The 21914-nt window shown below is 40.2% G+C and overlaps 1 protein-coding gene across 3 annotated transcripts in view; it reads left to right on the top strand.

Annotated features, from left to right (window-relative positions):
- Positions 1-21914, top strand: part of ITSN1 (intersectin 1) — an 84282-nt gene that overhangs the window by 24354 nt on the left and 38014 nt on the right. For 2 of the 3 annotated variants that reach the window (XM_083500164.1, XM_083500166.1), the window contains exons 5-19: positions 626-786; positions 1657-1836; positions 2380-2473; positions 2694-2794; positions 5333-5396; positions 5667-5804; positions 6715-6830; positions 7876-8138; positions 10292-10441; positions 10652-10792; positions 13163-13250; positions 13392-13531; positions 17033-17154; positions 18335-18558; positions 19784-19905. In XM_083500164.1, the coding sequence (XP_083356290.1) occupies positions 626-786; positions 1657-1836; positions 2380-2473; positions 2694-2794; positions 5333-5396; positions 5667-5804; positions 6715-6830; positions 7876-8138; positions 10292-10441; positions 10652-10792; positions 13163-13250; positions 13392-13531; positions 17033-17154; positions 18335-18558; positions 19784-19905 (2104 nt within the window). The remainder of the gene's footprint in view (positions 1-625; positions 787-1656; positions 1837-2379; positions 2474-2693; positions 2795-5332; positions 5397-5666; positions 5805-6714; positions 6831-7875; positions 8139-10291; positions 10442-10651; positions 10793-13162; positions 13251-13391; positions 13532-17032; positions 17155-18334; positions 18559-19783; positions 19906-21914) is intronic. The other variant, XM_083500165.1, reaches the window with a different exon arrangement.

Genomic DNA, 21914 nt, shown 5'->3' with positions numbered 1-21914 from the left:
AATAGTACTGTTTGCATAGTCTTAAATAGTTGTTTTCTCTGCAAGGCATTAATTTATGGAATTGGTAGGAAATACAGATGAAGTAAAAACATTACACCTAAATAATATGAGGAATAATAACTTTATGGACAACTTGAGACTAACATCAAAAGAAAATAATCTGATACTGAATTTTCCCTCCCTCCTTCCTCTTTGATGTTTGGGCATGTATACCTGCGTCACAACATAATGTTTTTGTCCACCACTGCTCAGTGTTACTGACTGCTGATGGTGGACATAAGGAAACATAAAAAGGCAATAATGTCATCATAAGGGTAAATGTACAGGAGAGAAATCTACATACGGATGCTGCCTTTGATGTTAGTGCCAGGTCACAGAACATGTATGTTTCATCCTGAACTGCAGTTCAGCACTTTTTCTTTGTAGTAATATGATCTGTACAATGTAGCAGAATTGCATCATTTTGTACAGGTAGCATATAACAATATTATTATTTAATGTATTGATTTGCAAAAAAAAAATTTTATAACATAAATGTAGTGTAGATTCAAATTCAAATTTTTTTATTTATTTTACATCTTTTGGAAGGGTGTGCAAGTCATGAATTACCTTTATTTGTATGTAGGGCTCTGGCAGATATGAACAATGATGGGAGAATGGACCAGCTGGAGTTTTCTATCGCTATGAAACTTATCAAACTAAAACTTCAAGGTTATCAGCTTCCTTCTGCATTGCCTCCTATTATGATACAGCCTCCCATTGCCATTTCTGCTGCACCAGGATTTGGTAAGGGCAGACTTCATTTATGTTTATGTGGTATCTTACTTGCCTTTCTCCCCCCCCCCCATTTCTTGATGCTCTAGGGTCTAGTCAACTCTCAAAAGTCATTGCAAAAGTCAAAGTAATATCAAGTGCAACATTGATCAGAAATACTAGAAGAGGAAACACTACTAATGTTGCTATTTGATTGCATTCAGCAGTCCAAGGAATTGGGTTTTGTTTTGTTTTTTAGTTTCCTGCCTTTTTTCCTTATAGTGTACAATATTTACACCAATAAACTAGTTTTTTGGCCTAATTCAGTTTACTTCATACTTAACCACCACTCTGCAAGCAGTTCTTCCAGCATATTAGTTTATTCTCACTGTTAAGATCTTCACATTTTAATCTTTTAAGAGTATTTATTTTCAGTCTAATACAGAGTAAACCCAATTTCTATAGGAGATTCTGAGGTGGTTTTGATAGCATTGCATTTGATTTGATAGAACTGAGTGCCCTCATGGAGTCCCTGGTGTACTCCAGGGCTTAGGACAAGGAAATAAGCTGGGTCTTGCATGCATGAATCTTGAGTCCTGCACTCCACTCTGCTCCCCTGGTGCAACAGCAAGAAAGAGACTGGCAGACCTTGCTTTGTTTTCAATGAAAAGCAGTTACATTCTTGCATACAAACCCAAACAATGGTTTAGACCTAACTTTGAATGATTATGAAGTTGTCTTGTTTCAATATCTCCAAATTAAGTTATTGTTACTGTCAAACATACTAATAAGCAGAAGCTAGTAGCCTAGCCATGTTGGTAGAAGACACAAAAGAGGTAGTTGGCAAACCCAAGGCCATTCAACTTGTAAATGATGCTAACTATGAAAATCTCTCTCTTCTAGGTATTGGGGGCCTACCCAGTATGCCTCCTCTTACGGCTGTTGCTCCAGTGCCAATGGCGTCTATTCCAGTAGTGGGAATGTCTCCACCTTTAGTATCTTCTGTTCCTACAGCAGCTGTGCCCCCCCTTGCTAATGGAGCACCAGCTGTTATACAACCTCTACCTGCTTTTGGTCATCCTGGTAAGCTGCGTTACTTGCAGTATCATTCTAGTGTTCTTTCTCTCTCCTTTATTATTATTTTATCTTTTGACTCTCTTTTTTATTTTTGCCTTTTCTTGCTTATAATTTTTATTGTTTTTAAAAAGTGCTTTTGTTGTAAGCTGTCTTAGTGCCTGTTTTAAAACAAAAGGCAGCATGCTAACCTAAAAATCAATTCCTGAAGTTGACAGCTTGTCCTTTACTTATCAAAATATATTATGTACAATGGTGCCTCGCAAGATGGAAAAACTCGCTAGACAAAAGGGTTTTTCGGTTTTGCGTTGCTTCGCTAGACGAATTTCACTATGGGCTTGCTGCGCAAGACGAAAACGTCTTACACTTTTTTTTTAAAGCCGCTTGAAGAGGCGCAGTTGCGACGGACCGTGCTTCGCAAGACGAAAAACATCGCAAGACGAAAAGACTCGCGGAATGAATTATTTTCGTCTTGCGAGGCACCACTGTATCAATAACTGGTTGTCTGTACTTTAATTGCCCTGACCTGAAAACATAATTGTTCTATTTCAGCCACATTGCCAAAGAGTTCTTCCTTCAGTAGATCTGGTGCAGGGTCTCAGTTAAATGCAAAACTGCAAAAGGCACAATCATTTGATGTACCTGGGTAAGTATGACTGTTTTCTTTTTAATGCACTTTGGCAGCATTGTTACAGGTGACATTCCTGCAGCTACTCAGACACAATGTTCCCATTCAGTTTAAGGGGGTTGGTTGTAAATGAGTGGTTTCAGAGATGTATTCATAGTTTAAAATTAAGCAGATGCTCTGTCATGTTTGATTGTGATGGAATGATAATGGGAGAACTGTCTCTGTTTTATAACTCCAGTGCATCTCCAGCAGCAGAATGGGCTGTTCCTCAATCATCAAGACTGAAATATAGGCAGCTTTTCAATAGCCATGATAAAACAATGAGTGGACACTTAACAGGTATTCTTTCATTTTTAATTTTAAAAATATGTAGACTCTGCTAAATGTGTTAGAGATTGTGTGGTGCAGGGGTTAAGAGGCAGGTCCATCAGTGTCTCTTTGCCATGATACTAAGATGAAATTTCCAGATTCAGAGGCAACCAGTTGCTGGAGGAACAAACAGCCGTGGAAGGCTTTTATGCTCTGCTGTGAGTCAAAATCTAGTTGGCCACTGCTGGATATAGGGTACTGTACCAGATGGGCCCTTGATCTGATTCAGAGTCCCCAATCTTCCATTTTATGAAAATCTTGATGTTGAGCTTATCTGCATAGATCATTGTTTTCTAAATTTTGTTTTGTTTCTTAATCTCAATGAGAAGCAAGCTTTCTCACTTCCTATTACACTCAAAATATGAATAATTTTTACCTTATGAGTTATTATAATATTATATACTTATACACTCTAAGTTTTCTAAAGTAACCAACACATAAAAATATACATACACCTGTGCATATAACTGTATAAAAATGTGCATGTATTAATATACTTTAAAAATTATGCTACAGATATAGTTTCTTTCTTTGGAGATCACTCATGGCTGAGTAAGATTGTCTTTAACGATGTGTCCGTAAGTGACTGTGGAGGCCAATTCTGGATTCACATGACCTTTCACAGTGGGGACATAGGTTTCCAGGTGGGAGTTGATCACAGTGAGGATTTGCCAGACATGCCTTCATCTTAGCTCGTTCCTCCCTTTTGTCCTGAGTTTGTGCTTCTTCAAAGTGCAGAAATAGTACATCATGGAGCTTGACTCATTTATACTATTTATGTGTATAATATACGTAATTTTTTTTAGCATACAATGAGTCAGGCTTTAAAAAAACACAGCAGACAATATATGAGCAGCTCAGACATAAGCAGATGCTTGATACAAGACGTATCAATCTCAGTATGGTCAGAGCTGCCAAATTCCACGTATAAATCCTACTCTCAGCTATCTAGGTTGATTTAGGCAAGCTGGTATTTGTGCAGCTTCTCTCCCATGAGCGGGCGCCCGTGCAATTTCCAGCATCTGCGTCTGCGCAGACGTGATTTCCGGCGCTGCGAAAGTGAGTCCCCACGCTGCGTTGCGCTGGTTTAGCGCAGCGCGCGAGGACTCACTGAGTGGGCGGCTCAGTTCAGGGGTTAGCTATGGCACTGTCCCCAGGAAGTCACTAGGTTGGTCATTCACCTGCTCGCTGAGTTTAGACTTCCCTTGACATACCTGCTGCTACTACATATATGGGTGGAGGCAGACTTCCCCTAGAATCCACCCAGGCCAGAGCACAGATAATTAAAACAAAAACAAATATTTAAGGAAGGTAAAATCCAGAAAAAGTAATCATTTTTACAGGATACTTGGAGTTCTATTATGCTGTTCTAACATAAATCTCTTTAATGATGGTGCTATCATATGCTTTCATTATCTCTCTCACCTCTTTCCTTTTGTATCTTCAGCCACTATTCTTTTCAAATGTGATTTTTTTGACTGTCATTCTACTTGTTACTCACTTGAACTCCACCCAGCATTCTGTCCCACTGCCCTGCTGTCCAACATTCACTCTTTTGTCACAAATCCCTACGCAGTTTGGGTCCTGATTATCTAGAGAACATCTTATCTTGTGTATGTGCCATCTTCACTCTTGGCAGCATTTTGATTCAGGCCCTGCTCTGAATTCCTACAAAGAGGCCAAGTTTGCCTCCACTGCCTCTTCTGCAGTGTTTTACTTTTTAGTTAGTTAGTTTGAAAATAACTGCTTTCTTCTCTAGCCTTTGTATTGTTATTGTGGTACTGTATTTTAATGTTGTACAGTTCTACTTTGGATCCCGAATTCCTTGCGAGTCGAATGTTTTGGCCCCTGAACATGGCAAACCTGGAAATGATTGTTCTGGTTTGCAAAGGTTCTTTGGAACCCGAATGTCCGACGCAGCTTCTGATTGGCTGCAGAAGCTTCCTGCAGCCAATCGGAAACTGCACCTTGGTTTCCAAACGTTTTGGAAATCGAACGGACTTCCGTAATGGAATCTGTTCAACTTTCGAGGTACCACTGTATTGGTTTATTTAGATTGTATTATGGGTGTTTACGTTTGTAGTTTGTGGACAGTATTTGAAATTAATAAGAAACAGAGTATATAACTATGTAAATAAATATGAGGACATTGTTGGGTTGGTGTGGTAACTGGCTATGATTTAGGGCTGCTTCATGAGGACCACCAGCTTCCCCACAGTAAACTCTGTGGCAACTCAAAGTGTAAAATGCTATGCACAACTTCACTCATTAATTAATTAGGCGCATCTACCTTTCCCATAAAATTAGATTGATAGCTTTCAGAAAGGTAGATATTGGAAGGCTTTATTTCTGTTACAATTTAAAAGATTGACCCAGTGTTACTGTTTATGTTGAAAATAGATACTGTAAGATCTTAAAAGTTTATCACATAAGTGACTGTTTTGAAAATCAAATACTAAAATTTAAACATTTTGTCAGTTTCATGTTCTTATGTTTCCAATGCTTTAGGTCCACAAGCAAGAACTATCCTTATGCAATCAAGCTTACCACAAGCTCAATTGGCTACAATATGGTAAATATTTTTCATAAAATTGTGCTTTAAGCATCAGAGCTACTTTAATTTTCCATATCCTTAAACTTTTTCAGCCATCTTCCTTGTTGTTATTAATATGACAGTTTAGTCTCTACTTGGCAGGGCTTTCCAGAAACAGCGCTTATCCCACCCTAAGCAAGTTTTCAATATACTGTATTTTTCTAGGAACAGGTGTTGTAAATTGTGTTTTTTCCTGGTTTGGATAGTGGGCAAAAATTCCAAACATGTAATTGGATCTTTTTTCAATAGGAATCTTTCAGATATTGACCAGGATGGAAAACTTACAGCAGAAGAGTTTATTTTGGCTATGCACTTAATTGATATGGCTATGTCAGGACAGCCATTGCCACCTGTCTTGTCTCCGGAATATATTCCTCCTTCATTTAGGTAAAATTATTATAGCTTTGATTTTGATCCTGAACCGTGATTAATTAGAAGATTATTTATGTTTTTGCTTTATTTCTGAAAAATGCATTAAGAAAAGGTTAATGTTATAATCTCCTGTGTGCATTATGCAAAAACCGAGCCATATTCCTTTATGTTGAAGTTGGTTGTTCTCTTTGTCAAAATTGTACTGAAGAGTGGTAGTAGTTGTTATTTTTGAGTGAATGTATCATTTTAAGTTAGCTAAATTAAATATTTCATTAGGCCAGTACACACATTGACTGTGTGTATTGAAGACTGCTTTTCTTTAGCCTGGATTGAAATGTTCATGGCATTGTCCCAGTCATTAATCATGAATGCAGATTGTAGCGTGTCATGGCACCACAAATCCTTTTAAAGTTGTGGCAGTGTGAAACACTGACATGCAATCTCATAATGAATTCGCTGGATGACCTGTTTGCATCAAAGGCAAAGAAACTAAAAAACAAGATGTTCACAGTAGTTGTGTGTCTTGGGCCACAGTAGAAATTGCCTCCTAGAGTCTAGTATTTACATTGACTATGATTGGTCATACGATTGATTCACACATGCACATTCACTTGCCCAGTGGTAGCTTGCAAATTAAATGCACCATCACAAACAGAATACTATCTCTCAAACCCACCACAATGTAGCGGAATTGGTTTATATATGAATTTAATGGTGAGGAATAGATAGGTAAACTGGCCTGTTGGTGGCTTTCAAGGCAGGCCTTTTTGCAGCTTTGCTTATGCCAAAAGGTATTCAATTTTAATTTTATAGGAGTAAGTTAGTAGCCTGCACAGCACTCTGACTAGGTAACTAAATCGTAATGGAATTAATAACAGAAGCATTATTCATATACACATTTTAACCTACTATCTCTTCCTGACAGAAGAGTTCGCTCTGGCAGTGGTGTATCTGTTGCAAGTTCGGTGTCCACAGACCAAAGGTTACCAGAAGAACCAGTGTTAGAAGAAGAACAGCAGCAATTAGAAAAGAAATTGCCTGGTGAGTGTTGCTGTAAATAAGCACACTTTGACCATCTTTTGGGGAGACACTAAAACATCTGGGAATGGGGGTGGGGAATGCCACCTGGAGTCAGCAGGTGAAGTGCTGTAATTCCTGGAAGATATGTGTTGGTGTGAGTTAGAATTTTGGTAATTTGTGTATGTCTGAACCAAAAGAATGTTTGACTGAACCTGCAAATTGCAAATGTGATTGTCAAATTTGTTCATGTTAGCCTTCCTTTCAGTATCTTCTGATGTTACCTTCATAATTGCAATATAGCTTCTTATGTTCATGGTGCCCTAATGTCAGAAACTAGTGGGAGAGAAGCTTGAAATACAGCCTTTTCCAATATTAGTGTGCCCCCCCCCAAACATGCATGGGAAGGAGATGCATCATGGGCTCCTCCCACATTACATGAGCCTTCTGGCATTCTCTTTGCACAGTAATAGCTGTAGTACCATAAGGGTCTTTTTGGACTGCTCGGGTCCTTTTTGATATGAATAAATTTCATTTATCCAGTGGAGAGCATGGTAACTTAGTACTTCAACTATTTCTCTATGAGGTCTTAATTAAAGATAGCCTCATATGTTTCAGAGGAATTCGTTCCTATTTAACTGCTTTACACCTTTCCAATGACCAGTATAATATACAGAGAGGAACTGCAAGCCTGTGCCTAAGAGTTGTGACTAGCAAAACCCGTTATCTTCCACAAATCATTGTAATCAACATGGAGGTGAATTTTTAGCAAATGAGAAGTTTTCCTATCACACTCCAAGTCCATTTAACTTCAAAACATTTTAGAATATTTTTGTCTTCTGTAACCAACTGTAGGAATACTGAAATGAATGAAAATAAGATGTTTGCTCAAATTGTTAATATTTTAAAGTCAATTCCAGTTGGATATTATAGTATTATTGTATTGTATTGTATATTGTATTGGAGTATTTTTATGTGTGTGTATAACACACACACACACACACACACACACACACACACACACACACACACCAAAACTGATTCCTTACTGTAATTCTTTTTCTTAAAGTAACGTTTGAAGATAAGAAACGTGAGAACTTTGAACGTGGCAATCTAGAGCTTGAAAAGCGGAGACAAGCCCTTTTGGAGCAGCAGAGAAAAGAGCAAGAGCGCCTTGCCCAGTTAGAAAGGGCAGAGCAGGAGAGGAAAGAGCGTGAGCGGCAGGAGCAGGAACGGAAAAGGCAACTGGAATTAGAAAAGCAGTTAGAAAAACAGAGAGAGTTGGAACGCCAGAGAGAAGAGGAAAGGAGGAAAGAAATAGAAAGGCGTGAGGTAAATGGACAATTTCAGAAGAAATACCTACTTGTCTAAAAACAAATTTTAAAAGGTATATTGGGGAATATTATGCTTTCTTCAAAGTTTGTACAAAGTGAAATCATCTTTTATATAAAATTAGAAATGATCTAATGTCAGTGCAACATTTTCTCAGGAAGGGTTTAGGTAATTTCCCATTTCTTTACTTGGATCTGATAAATAATCATGTGAGTTTTGAGACTAGGTTGAATTAAATCTACATAGATCAATGTATGCTCCCTTGATAGCTACACTGTACAATACTGGCTATTCCTTAGCTTTGGAACAAAACTGAAATTCCAGATTTTGACCTTTTTAAAGCCCTGCACCGCTTGGTTCCACGATACATTAAGGACTGCCTTCTCCTGTATATACTCCTGCATATTTTATGAGTATCCAAGGAGGCCCTGCTTTGAATTCCCTGCCACCACTTCCTTCAGAGTTAAAACAGGTGATTTTTCTCTCCACTGTAGAGCTTGCTTCCATGAGTGGCCTGCCAGGCTTGTTTATTGGGCTTCTGGTAGTGTCTGGCATGTTTAGGGTCATAGAACTACTGTATAGGTTTTGGAGAGACCTCAAATCTCATCTAGTCCAGCCCTCTGCAATGCAGGAATCTCAACTAAAGCATGCATGGCAGACAGTCATCCAGCCTCTGCTTAAAAGCTTCCACCACTTTCCAAGGGGAGTCTGTTACACTGAAATAGCTTTTACCATCAGAAAGCTCTTCCTAATGTTTAATCAGAATCTCATTCTTTGTAACTTGAATCCATTGGTTTGGGTCCTGCCCTCCAGAGCAGGAGAAAACAAGCTTGCCCCATCTTCCACGTCACAGCCATTTAGATATTTGATGATGGCTCTCATATGCCCTCTCAGTCTCCTCTTCTTTAGGCCAAACAAACCCAACTCCTTCAACCATTTCTCATAAGGCTTAGTTTCCAGACCCTTCACCATCTTGGTTGCTACCCTCTGCACACATTACATCTTGTCAATACCCTCTTTAAATTGTGGCGTCCAGAACTGGATATAGTACTCCAGGTGTGGTCTTACCAAGGCAAAATAGAGCAGACTATTGCTTTCCTTGATTGGGACACTCGACTTCTGTTGATGCAGCCTAGAATAGCATTACCTTTTTTGCTGCTGCATCACCTGGTTGACTCATGCTAAGATTGTGATCTACTAAGTCCCCTAAATCCTTTTCACATGTACAATTGGCAAGCTAGGTGTCCCCCGCCTTATATCTGTGCAGCTGGTTCTTCCTGCCTAAGTGTAGAACCTTACATTTGTCCCTATTCGATTTAATTTTGTTATTTCGGGCCCAGTTCTCCAATCTGTGAAGGTCATCTTGTGATATTTATCGTGGTAGTTTAGCTTGTAAGCTGCTTTGAAAGACTGTTAGGACTAAACGTATTGATTTAAATAGAATAAAGAGCAGTCAGCATAACTAGTTGACTAGTGACCCAAGTTCCCTTTTCTTTCAGTTATGGAAATTAATATGAGAAATAGCCTTAGTAACATACAGCAACCCTCTATAACAGGGGTAGTCAACCTTTTTATACCTACCGCCCACTAATGCATCTTTCTTGATGGTAAAATTTCCTTATCACCCACCAGTGCTCGATGGAAGGAGGATTCAGCTTGTGCCATAGAACCCCCTACCGCCCACCTAGAATCCTGAAACGCCCACTAGTAGGTGGTAGGGACCAGGTTGACTTCCCCTGCTCTATAACATGAAACTGCTTGGAAGTGGAATAATGTTTCAATGGCCTCCACGTAAATCCTTTTCTCCAGAGTAGTAGTAACATTTGAACCAGGATATTATCATTTGAATACAGGAATTCTCTTACCTGTCTGTTCCACAGACATTCACTATTGATGCATTTTCCAGAATAACAATGTGTTTGTTTATGTACTCACAGAATCTCCTGGTTTAGATGATACTTTGTACATGGTGGGGAAAGGAGAACTTAGAGAATGTATAGAAGCCCAGAATCCATTCAGTCTTGTTACACATAGAGGGATGACAGGAAGCGGTACATCTGCTAAATTGTAAAGTTTGCATTTGAATGGCTTGTAATGTGGCACAGATTACAAAAGTCTACAAATTATGTGTACATAATTTTAATCTTCTATAGGCTGCAAAAAGGGAACTTGAAAGACAAAGGCAACTTGAGTGGGAACGCAATCGGCGGCAAGAGCTCCTGAATCAAAGGAACAAAGAGCAAGAGGATATAGTTGTTCTGAAAGCTAAGAAAAAAACATTGGAGTTTGAATTAGAAGCTCTAGTAAGTGAGAAATACTGGCCAGAATCTTTCAAAGTAATGTATTTCACCTTGGATATAACTAATGATTTGAAACAACCATACAAACCTGAGTCATTTCCATAATGATTGTTTTTCTTCTTCGACTTACAGACCAGCCTAGAAGTATTTGCAGCAAATATTGCATTCTAATTTAAATTTTGATTAAACCAATTCTTTATTTTCTTGTTGAAGAATGATAAAAAACATCAACTGGAGGGCAAACTTCAGGATATCCGATGCAGATTGTCTACTCAAAGACAAGAAATTGAGAGCACAAACAAATCTAGAGAGCTAAGAATTGCAGAAATAACACATTTGCAGCAGCAGTTACAAGTGAGTATGCAGTTACTGAAAATATTTAGTTACTATACCCTGTCTGTTCTGCTGTTGATGAAACAAAATAGAGCATAATGCAATAAGGTTGAAACTAGTAGTTGTCAAATTTTATTATAACAGAAAAGAAGATGTTTAATTTTTGTTACATCTTGTGCCATTTATCATATTGGTGCACCGCTAAACCATAGTTTATTGCATCATACATAAGCAAGCACTGTGAGCTTTCGATTCCCTGCCACTATACAGCCAAGAGGAGACGTTTGCAAGCTTCTGCTTCTGTTTTTTGGTTAACTGCATTTTATTGTGCTATTTGGAGCAACACATTGTGGTTAACATTACAGTGGTACCTCTGGATCCGCACACCTCCGGTTGTGTATCCTTCAGGATGCGAATGTGGCAAACCTGGAAGTATTTTTTTGGGTTTTGCCGCATGCGCAGAAGCGGTCCTTCCGGTTGCGGAAACCTCGGGATCCAACTGGAGCTCTGGAATGGATCCTGTCCGCAACCAGAGGTACCACTGTAATAATACTTAGTTTTAAACAAACAAAATTAAAACTCTGTTTTCTGAAGTTAGCTTGTTTTAAACTAACCACAGATAATCTTAACCACTGTTCTAGGTAAAGCTGTGCTTTACTAAATGTGGAAGTGATATCTTTTGAGCCACTCATAGGCTGTGCAGGAGAAGGAGAAGTAGGCAGCACACAAATCCAAGACGCGCTGTAGCTCATTTCTGCTTGTGTACATTGCACTAAACTTTGATTTTTATTTTATTAATTCACACAAGAGGATTAATACTGCTTCATCTATAACGTCTAAGCAGTTACATAGAATATAAAATGAGCATTTTAAAAAAATTCAGAAGCCGGATCATTAAAACAAGTTAACCTAACAAAAACCTCAAAATATAAGGAATAAGGGGCTGCCATCCCTGCTCACTCTGCTCAGCAACTCAACCTAGCAGGCAACCCCTTTGCCAATGCCTTTCCTCACACACCTGCCAACCTCTCCTTCCGTTACACCCAAGCAGACCCCCCTCTCTTTACACCTCACCCACCTCCTCCTCTGTACCCTCACATGTCTCCGAACCTTCACTCCCCCTCATAGCTTGGCCCAAACCCCTCCTTCCCTCACAGCGCCCGTCAGTGCCCTTTAAAGGAGGGTGTGAGGCATTTCAGAGAGCAGTTTGCCGATCTCTGAAGTGCCTCCTACCCTCCTTTAAGCAATACTGCACTGATGCTTAACAGAGAGGGAGGTGCTTCAGAGCTTGATTTGCAAACGGCTCTCGTCAGTTGTGCTGCAGCATTCTGTACTAACTGGACCAGGAACAAAGTAAGCCCCCATAGAGTACAATACTCTGACCAGTTGCTCAGCTTATCCTTCTAGACCTATGGAAAATTGCTTATTTTTGAACACTAGCTCTCTTCTCTCTCCCCCCCCCCGGCCCCAGTCTAGCTAAAGATAAATAGTACGCCTTGAACACCAGTTTTTAATGTTGATTAGTATGATAGGTAGGAATCAAGTGGTGGTTACATGAGCAGGTCTTCAGTTCAAACACTCCTGGCTGCAGGGCAGAGATCAGAAGCTTTCACTTCTGTTTTCAAGTAACCAAAGTTCAGTGTTCCATCTAAACCCTAAACTGTGGTTAATCCTATCTGAGGTTTACTTAAATAAGGCAGCTTCCTGATCAAGTGGCCTTGTTTCAGTAAACATAGTTAAGGCTAACCACATATCATATGACCACATGTCATTGCTCACCTGTGGTTCATTAAAAATGAAATTAAAAGCTTCTAATTTCTTCCTTGCAGCAGTGCTGGAGGAAGAGAGGGGAGCTGATGTGTCCAAGACTCATTCATGCAACAAGAAACCATCATTTTATTATTACATCTGAATGAAACCATTGTCGAAAGCCACTGTACATTTCAGCAATAAATGGTGCTTGTGTAGTTTTATATAGATTCCATAACCTCACCTTTTCCTCACCTTCGCAACATCTTGATATTAGTGCTTTGGAGTTGATCATATTCATCTGTCTTTCTCCCCTCCCTACAATCAATTTTCAAGTGGTTGTCTACTTTTTCCCATTCAAAAAGCATGATATGAATGGGGGTTTTTTAAACTATTCGTTTGTAGCATTTTCTAAAATATGAAAAAAAACCCTTTAAAAAAGAGTGACAGAACCTCTCTGGGAGATGAGGTTGTGACATGTGAGGACATTGCTTTTGATATTAACATATAACTCGCCCAGATCTGGTTTTATTGACAGTAGTAGGTGCTGAGTTTTGCCATAGTACATTCGAGCAATTAACAACATGGTATTTTAGTTGAAACTGAAATTGATTATTTTTTGCTGTTTTTTTATTTTTGTAGGAGTCTCAACAGATGCTTGGAAGGTTGATTCCAGAAAAGCAATTACTCAATGATCAGCTGAAGCAGGTTCAACAAAACAGTTTGCACAGTAAGTATAATTAAAACACAGTTCTATGTTTGAAACATACATTTATTACTAACCTTTTTTTTTTGCCTTGAAAATTGCCAAACTGTGTGATCTGCATATTTGTAAGAAAGTATCTTTATTTGTCAATGTTTTTAAAAACAGGAGACTCACTTCTCACTGTCAAAAGAGCCTTAGAAGCAAAGGAGTTAGCACACCAGCAGCTTCGTGATCAGCTGGATGAAGTAGAAAAAGAAACAAGATCAAAACTTCAAGAGATAGATATTTTCAATAATCAGCTAAAGGTAACCATGTCTAAGCTGTGACATTTTCTGAGTAAATCCAGAAAGCCCAAGAATTTAGGACTTGAGGAAGCCGCCTTATACAGAGCCAGACCATTGGCCCATCTAGCTTAGTACTGTCTTCACTGACTGACAGCACTACCTAGAGAGGTTAGGGATTGAACCCAAGATCTTCTGTATGCAAAGCAGATGCACTACTACTGACCGACAGCCATGCCCTACCACTGCTATGGCTACAAGGTATCCTTGGCCATTCAAAAAACATTGTGAGCGCTTTGCCTAAAAGGCAGGCAAAACAAATAGAATTATCATGAAAGTCAGATGTCTAAATTACAGAATTTTACTTGCTTTACTCTTACACAGAATAAATTGTGATAATATTTGATTTAAGCTTGTAAATCCATTTTTATATCAACAGACACATAGCACGGAACACAAGTGAACAACACAAGCAACGCTGACACCAAACTCTACATACATTAAACATAATAGAAACACCGCCACCCGACCCCACCCCTATCCATCTTCCCTCTCTCCACCCCCCCTTCCTTTTTTCTTTTCTTCTCCGCCTAATGCCTCAACAAATGAAACGGATTTGTAAAAATGTTACATATAAAAAAAATACGAGGCACTACACTTCTGTAAAACAAGAAAATCCTGAATAAAATATATATTAAAAAAAACAAAAAACAGACACATAGCACTTACCTTCTTAGTAGGTTAGATGCTCTTTTCTGTACTAAAAATGAAATAATTGTAAGGCAAAAGAAAGGATGAGTTGATTGTGCAGATAGAGAGCATTGAAAAAAGATCAAGTTCCTCCTTATCCTTGCCCTTCATTTCACCCTTTCTAAAATGAAAATTGCTCTGAATAAAAGAGAGATGGTGAATGTGATGCTAAAAGCACAAATCCATTACTTGTAGCATAATCATAGCCATACAGTAAACTGATATCCTTAGGCATTAGTGAAAGCTTTTTTCCTCTCATCCTATGAATTCTGTGGCTTCTCTTAAAGCTAATTGGACCCTTTCCTTTCATTATTGTAAGCTGCTTTCTGGCCAAAGCTGCCTTTTTCACTTCAGCATTGCAGACAAGATTAGGACTTTACTTTTGATGTGAGATTTCATAACCCACCAAACAACTCATCTAATTAATGATTTTTAGAGATTACTTAAGTTTTCAACATAAATCGCTCACCAGTAATCTAGTTAGTTCTTAAATAACATCCAGAAATATTAGAGCTCACCTTAAGTGCTTGCTATTAACAAGACATTCAGTTAAGACACAATAGATCGGTTGAATAATTAGCAATTAGCAAATGGCTATCTCCTTTACTATTTAAGAACGTAACCTGTTACTGTTGAGGTTACAGTGATTCCAGCATTACGTATGGCTTGCTGTTGTGGCCATCATAACCAGACATAAGATTCAAATGTTCATTGAGATTCAAATGGTCATCACAAGCAGACATTAAGATTCAAATGGTTATGGAGGCCATGAAGTCTTGAGCCTGCCCAGCAGCAGCCTCTGTATGAATTGAAGCCACCCAGCACTACTGTACCCCAGACACTGTCTCTGCCAGCCCAATAAAAAAGTCAATGGAAGTTTCAAGGCACCGAGAGCCTTTGAAATCTAAGCCACTTATTCTTTGAAGGTATCCCCTAATTTGACTTGGAGCATGAAATGTGTCCCATATTACTGTCACCAACTTATATCCCTGTACACAAATTAGCTTTCAGACTATATATTAAAATTACATATATGAGCTTCCATAAGCACCACATTTGAGCCAAGCGATTAGTAAATACTCTGCTTTACTGTTAGCCCTCTCTTGAGTAAGCAATGTACACATTGGGTGTTGACCAGTTAAACTTTGCATTCAGAATCCAAAGTTTGAGAGGAATCTTTCCTTTCAGTGACAGCTTCCAGGTTCAGTAGTATTCCAAGAATGTCCCAGTTTCTCATCAAATAACTTCCTTCCTCATAGTTGGGGCAATAGTGTTTCTGGAGGCCACAGGATATCCCCTTTAGCAGCAAAATTTGATTACAAACCTTGTGTACTGATTGTACTAGAGCTTGTGTATTCATGCGAACTCTTGTTCCTTGCAAGCCTTTCTAATATGCTAATTAAAAACTTCAGGCTTGGGACAGCAGACTCAGGAAATTATTAAAGGGATGTAAATTTGGATCAATATTCCACAACAGGGTTGGTTACAAGAGCATAAGTGAAGTAATACAAATTTAAATTAAACACAAAAGCAAAAATATTCACATATTAACAAGTTTTTACGTAGGTCACAAAAAATACTTTGATAGCTGTGTCTTCAGCTGACAATGAAAACTCAAGAATGATGATGCAAGATGCACCTTGATAAAACAGGAGTTCCACATTTTTGAAGCTGCCACAAAGAAAGCCCTTTATCATGCCTACCACCCCATGGTATAGGTATGTTAAAATGCTCTCGTCCATGTTTCTTCAAGTTCAGATTGGGATGTACACCACTCTAGCCTTTGACTGTCCTGCTTCATTACATGCAGGTCACTACAGTACCAAGGTGACCTGTGAACTCCACAGTGGCAAGGGCACTCAGGAACAATAATATCAATCACCATATACATGTCTTAATTCCGTAGCAATACCCTCAGAAGAAGTACCAGCCATATCGGCCAGAAAATCCCCCAGAGTATTCAGGAACCATTTCATAATTCTCCATGAGTGGACCATCTCAATGGGTCCTCCACTCTTGCGGAGTGGGATAGTTGCTCCTAATTCAAACTTCACCAGGGAATGATTTGTCCATGACAATAAACTCCACAATCAACAAAGTACTGCTGACTTGCTGGGGGGAACCAAGTTGAGGGTGTCTCTGAGCACATGGATTGGGCCATTGTACTGGGATAGGCAATGAGTTAACCCATTTGAAGCAGCCTTAGCATGAATGTTGAAGTCCTCTAACACATCCAAGTCTCCTTCCACCAATTTGGTCGGGGAAAGTTCATTGCGGTGGGCAGTACACTAACAACACCACCGTTGTGTCCCTTTGACCCAGTACCAGAAACTGCCCCTCACAATGTGGATTGGTCTCCTGATGTGGAAGACACACTTTTAATGGATGATAGTCATACACACACACAGCTTAGACTGGTGGTGTACCAAGTACCCAGGCAGGCATGGCTCACCCACTCAGGTGTCTGTTATGCAGACCAGATCAGATATCTGTTTGTTAAATGGACTGGATATTGTTTTTAAAAATCAAGGTATATTGGGGTTTCTGAGGTTTCTGTTACTGTTCACTAGCCATCTTGAGTCTCTTCGGAGAAATAGGGTAGAAATTTTAAAATTAAAATCAATAAGAACAGCAAACTTTAACTAGCAACCATGTTGTAACCAGTCCTGGGTACCAAAGTAACGTTTAACAATATTCCTAATACTAGTTCATTTGGCTGTTCAAAACATGAACGTTTGTTCTTTATGCTGAAAAACATGCCACCCCCTGTTGCAGGAGCTGAGGGAGATACATAACAAGCAGCAGCTGCAGAAGCAAAAGAACATTGAAGCTGACAGGCTAAAGCAGAAGGAGCAAGAGAGGAAATCAGAACTGGAAAATCAAAAAGATAGTCAGAGGTGAGTAAAATTTACTTAAAATGTACTTTTCACATTTTCTATGAAAAGGATACAAACAGAACTTTGTGCATCAAGATATTTGGCATTCTAGAGAAGAACACATTGCCTACAAATATAGGAAAGGCTGAGTAGGGTGTAGAGAACCTCTGGTCCAGTCTTGGCCTGGCAGGGTTTCTGATTTGACACACAAGGCCATTTTCTGTGAATCACACCACCCTGTCAGGTGATGTCACCGGATTGGTTGGGATCCAGTCCTGTTTGGCTTCACCACATATGCTAGTTCCCTGGCACACACAGTTGATCCCTGTAGAAAGCAGGTGTGAATCTTCCACCTATCAGTTGATGGATGGAGGATTCAGTCCTTGGTATGGCTGCACAGTTCAGTTCTGCCCATGGAGAACTAGCATGTGCAACTAATCCCTGCCCAGAACTGATCTGTGTACAGGCTGCTCAGTGTTGCTTGATTTGGGTGAGCAAGGGAGTTTCATGCAAGGAACGCAGAGGCCTCAGCCCTACAGAGAACAGAATTGTTGTTGTTATTAATACTAGAGGTGCCTGTTCTGCTTTTGTAATAACTTGATTGTTTAGTGTGGCATCACCTACATTTGGGAACTTCCTGCCTATTGAGATCAAGCAGGCAGTTTCACTCTATTCTTGTTTAGACAAGCCTACCCTGATGCTTAGAAATTTGAAGTAATTTTAATCTCTTAATATTTTAAGTTTTTTATGTTTTAAAGTAGGGGTGTAAATTTTTCTTGATTTTCTTTTTGTAAACCACTTTGAGATGTTTTTTCTCTGTCAAGTGGTGTATATATTTTATGAAATAAATAAAAATAATTTTATTATCCACTATTTACCATAAGGTTCCAGGGACGGTTATAGCAATTTTAACAATATAATATGATACACCTTTAAATCAACAGATGTCCACATAAACTACAGGAATTCACGTTTCTCTTCTTCTCCCTCCCACCCTCCATGCACCCCCAACATCTGTTCTGCAGATACTCCCAATCCTCAAGAGCAGATTTTGGGTGTGCAAGGGGCTGCAGGGAGGGGCAGGGAAAAGAAGCACCATTACGTGAAGAAACACCCACTCACACTACATTGGATCTCTCCCACTGAGCTATTCAGGCAACGTGCCTATATCATGCCTGTTTTATTCTTCTGCACCAATTAGAAGAACCCGAGAGAGACAGTGGCTAGACAGAATACAACAGGAGGAAGAACTCCCACGGCCAAGAAAAATTCAAGAAGAAGAAAAGCAAAAATGGGAAGAATTAAGCAAAAAGAAGGAGAATGATGAGAAGAGCAAGCAAGAAGTGCAAGAAAAATTAGATAAACTTTTTCATCCATTTAAAGATGCAACAAAACCAGCTCTCCAAGCTCCCTGGTCAACTGCAGGTACAAATCAATGGGGAATCCTGTTATGTACATGAGAAGTCTTATTCCCATCATATTATTATGTACAGATGTGTATCTTTTTAAAATAGAATATTCAAATTTGGTCAGGGAGGAAAACTTAATCCAAAACAGAAGCAAGTCTGAATCTGTATTTTATTTAACCCAGTTCCAAATGAATCTGCACCATTACTTGAAAGTCTCTAAACCCAAACTAGAACAGAACTTAAAATACATTCTAGTTACTGGGTTCAGAGTTTGCCTCTGGTGGTGAAAATCTATTCATTCCTCCCTTCCCAAACTAATATAGACCTGCAGGATAGGTAAATGGCATTACTTGGAATGTAAGTTCCCTAAAGATTCTCCATCACTGGGAGAAGTCAATGTTAGATGATACCAGGGCACATTGTTTCCATTCTTGGACCTCTGAGAAAAATGTACAGTCATACCTTGTGTTGCGTTTGGTTCATGTTGCGTCTTTTCGGCTTGCGAATGCAGCAAAGCACCGGAAGTCATGTCAGAGGCCTCCTGAGACCTCAGAGATGCTGTCCAAGGGCTTGCAGGACCTTGGAACCCAACTTTCGGTGGCACCAGAAGTCAGGTTCCAAGGCCAGGTGGGCGGGCGGCATGATGTCACACACACTGGGCACCCATAACCTGGGGCCCAAATTGGCTCCCCTCTTTCCCAGCAACTGGTATTTAGAGGCATAGGGCTTCTGATACTAAAGTAATAATAGCCATCTAGTGTAAGTAAAGAGTGGGAGTGCTTGGTGTTCCAGAGGTTAGCTTTCCCTTTATGCTTAGTTAACTTTATCTTTAATAATGCTTTGAACATGTTTTCCCAAAACAGGCATTATATTTTTGATAGATTTTATGTATCCTATGAATATACTTTTTATTGTATGCATGGGTGTGCAATTTACAAAGGCCTTTAGTATATATGCCGTAAGGGCTATTACACTTCAGTTATGAGTTTGTTGCAATGCATCCTCAATTCTTTAGATGCAACAGAGTAAAAAAAAATCACATACAGATTAGATTCTGACTTAGTTTCAAATGTTTTTAAATTCAAATGTGATTGACTTTTCTTTGTTTCTCCTTTGGTAAAATGAAGATAACATTCTGTTCAGCAGGAGTATAATGAAAAATAGTGTAGCATTTGTGCAAGCAAAAATGCCCTTTTTTCTATATAATAAACCTTGTTATGCTTTTGCTTTTGTGTGTATAGAAAAGGCTCCATTAACAATTTCTGCTCCGGAAGATGTAAAAATAGTCTATTATCGAGCACTTTATCCATTTGAATCCCGAAGTCATGATGAAATCACTATCCAGCCAGGAGACATAATCATGGTAAGAGAAGAATATAGTGTTACACAAAAACACAAATGTTGTATCTATCCTAATGATAGATAACATGTTGTGAAACTGTAACGTCCTAGAGGCTGAAAGGTCAAATTAAGATGGAGTGGTGTCTTAAAGTACAGTGGTACCCCGCAAGACGAATGCCTCGCAAGACGGAAAACCCGCAAGACGAAAGGGTTTTCCGTTTGCAAGTTGCTTCGCAAGACGAATTTCCCTATGGGCTTGCTTCGCAAGACGAAAGCCCATAGGGAAATCTCCGGGGACCTGTTTTAAATTGCTGGCGGTTGGGAGCAAAGACTTTCGCCCACAGCCGGCCTTCAGAAGAGGTCCTGGACCTCTTCTGAAGGCCCACGGGGGGCAAAAGTCTTTGCTCCCCCCCGCCTGCCTTCCCGGGACAGCGGAGACTTCTCCGCTGCCCCGGGCGATCTTAAAATGCTGGCGGGCGGGAGCGAAGCGTTCGCTCCCGCCCGCCAGCATTTTAAAATCTCCCTGGGACAGCAGAGACTTCTCTGCTGTCCCGGGGAGATTTTAAAATGCTGGGGGTCGGCAGCGAAGCGTTCGTTCCCGACCCCCAGCATTTTAAAATCTCCCCAGGACAGTAGAGAAGTCTCTGCTGTCCCGGGCGATCTTAAAATGCTGGCGGGCGGGAGCGAAGCGTTCGCTGCCGACCCCCAGCATTTTAAAATCTCCCTGGGACAGCAGAGAAGTCTCTGCTGTCCCGGGCGATCTTAAAATGCTGGCGGGCGGGAGCGAAGCGTTCGCTCCCGACCCCCAGCATTTTAAAATCTCCCCGGGAACGCTCCGAAGCCGGGGGGGCGGGAACACCTGCCCCCGCCGCCAGGCTTCGGAACGCTGCTCCGAAGCCCGGGGGGCGGGAACACCTCTTCTGAAGGCTGGCGGGGGGCAAAAGTCTTTGTCCCCCCTGCCTGCCTTCCCAGGGGCTTTTAAATCGCCCCGGACAGCGGAGAAGTCCTCCGCTGTCCCGGGGCGATTTTAAAATGCCGCCCGCCAGCATTTTAAGATAGCCCGGACAGCGGAGAAGTCCTCCGCTGTCCCGGGGTTTTTTAAAATGCTGGGGGTGGGAAGAAAAGCCCTTGTCCCCCCCCCCCCCAGCCTTCAGAAGAGGTCCGGGGACAGACTGTCCCCGGACCTGGTCTGAAGGCGGTTTCCCTAGGAACGCATTAATTGATTTTCAATGCATTCCTATGGGAAACCATGCATCGCAAGACGAAAAAACCGCAAGACGAAGAGACTTGCGGAACGAATTAATTTCGTCTTGCGAGGCACCACTGTAATGTACTTAGTCTAGAGGAAATAGAACTGACAATGGAAATGGAACACTGTAACCGCCCTAGCCTGAATGAAGTTGATGCTCCATTAGTAGGGCCAAAAAGGGAGTCTGTTGGTGAGGAAAAAAGGGCTTGGATCTGAAGGATCATTCGTCCCCAAATTGGGGAGAGATTTATTCCAGATCAGGTTCCTTCCTGCCCACAGTCTTAGTAGCGCAGCCCATAATGCAGGCTTCCCCAATGATCTTAAAGGTCTTTCAGCATGAGCTCCACCTTGTTGTCAAAGGCAGGAAATCAAACTGAGGGAGGGATGTGGCTGTCCCAGAATGAACCCGTTTGTGTTTTCCTACCTTCATTGAAGCGTTTTTAAGTACTTATGATCTGCAGTTTCATAAAGTATATGAAGTCGGCTTACAACATAAAACATTAAAAAATCAATCTATAGATGTCAGTACAATTACAGTTGTTCCAACTCACTGTGTCTCCTACCCTTTGGAAAATCTAGAAAGATTTAGATTACACTGCTGCAAAAATTTTGCAGCCTGTAATCGATTTATTGCAACTGGTTATTTTGAGACAACAGCAGTTTCTGCAAAATATCTGCTTTAATTTCACATTTGGATTTTATTAAAGCCATAATCACTACAAATGTACTTTGGGGTTGTTGTTTTTAAGTAGCTGTAACGTCATGGAATAGTTAGTACATGC

The sequence above is a fragment of the Podarcis liolepis genome (assembly GCF_965112155.1).
Source record: "Podarcis liolepis genome assembly, chromosome: 4".
NCBI lineage: Eukaryota > Metazoa > Chordata > Lepidosauria > Squamata > Lacertidae > Podarcis > Podarcis liolepis.
This window is presented reverse-complemented; position numbering and strand designations above follow the sequence as displayed.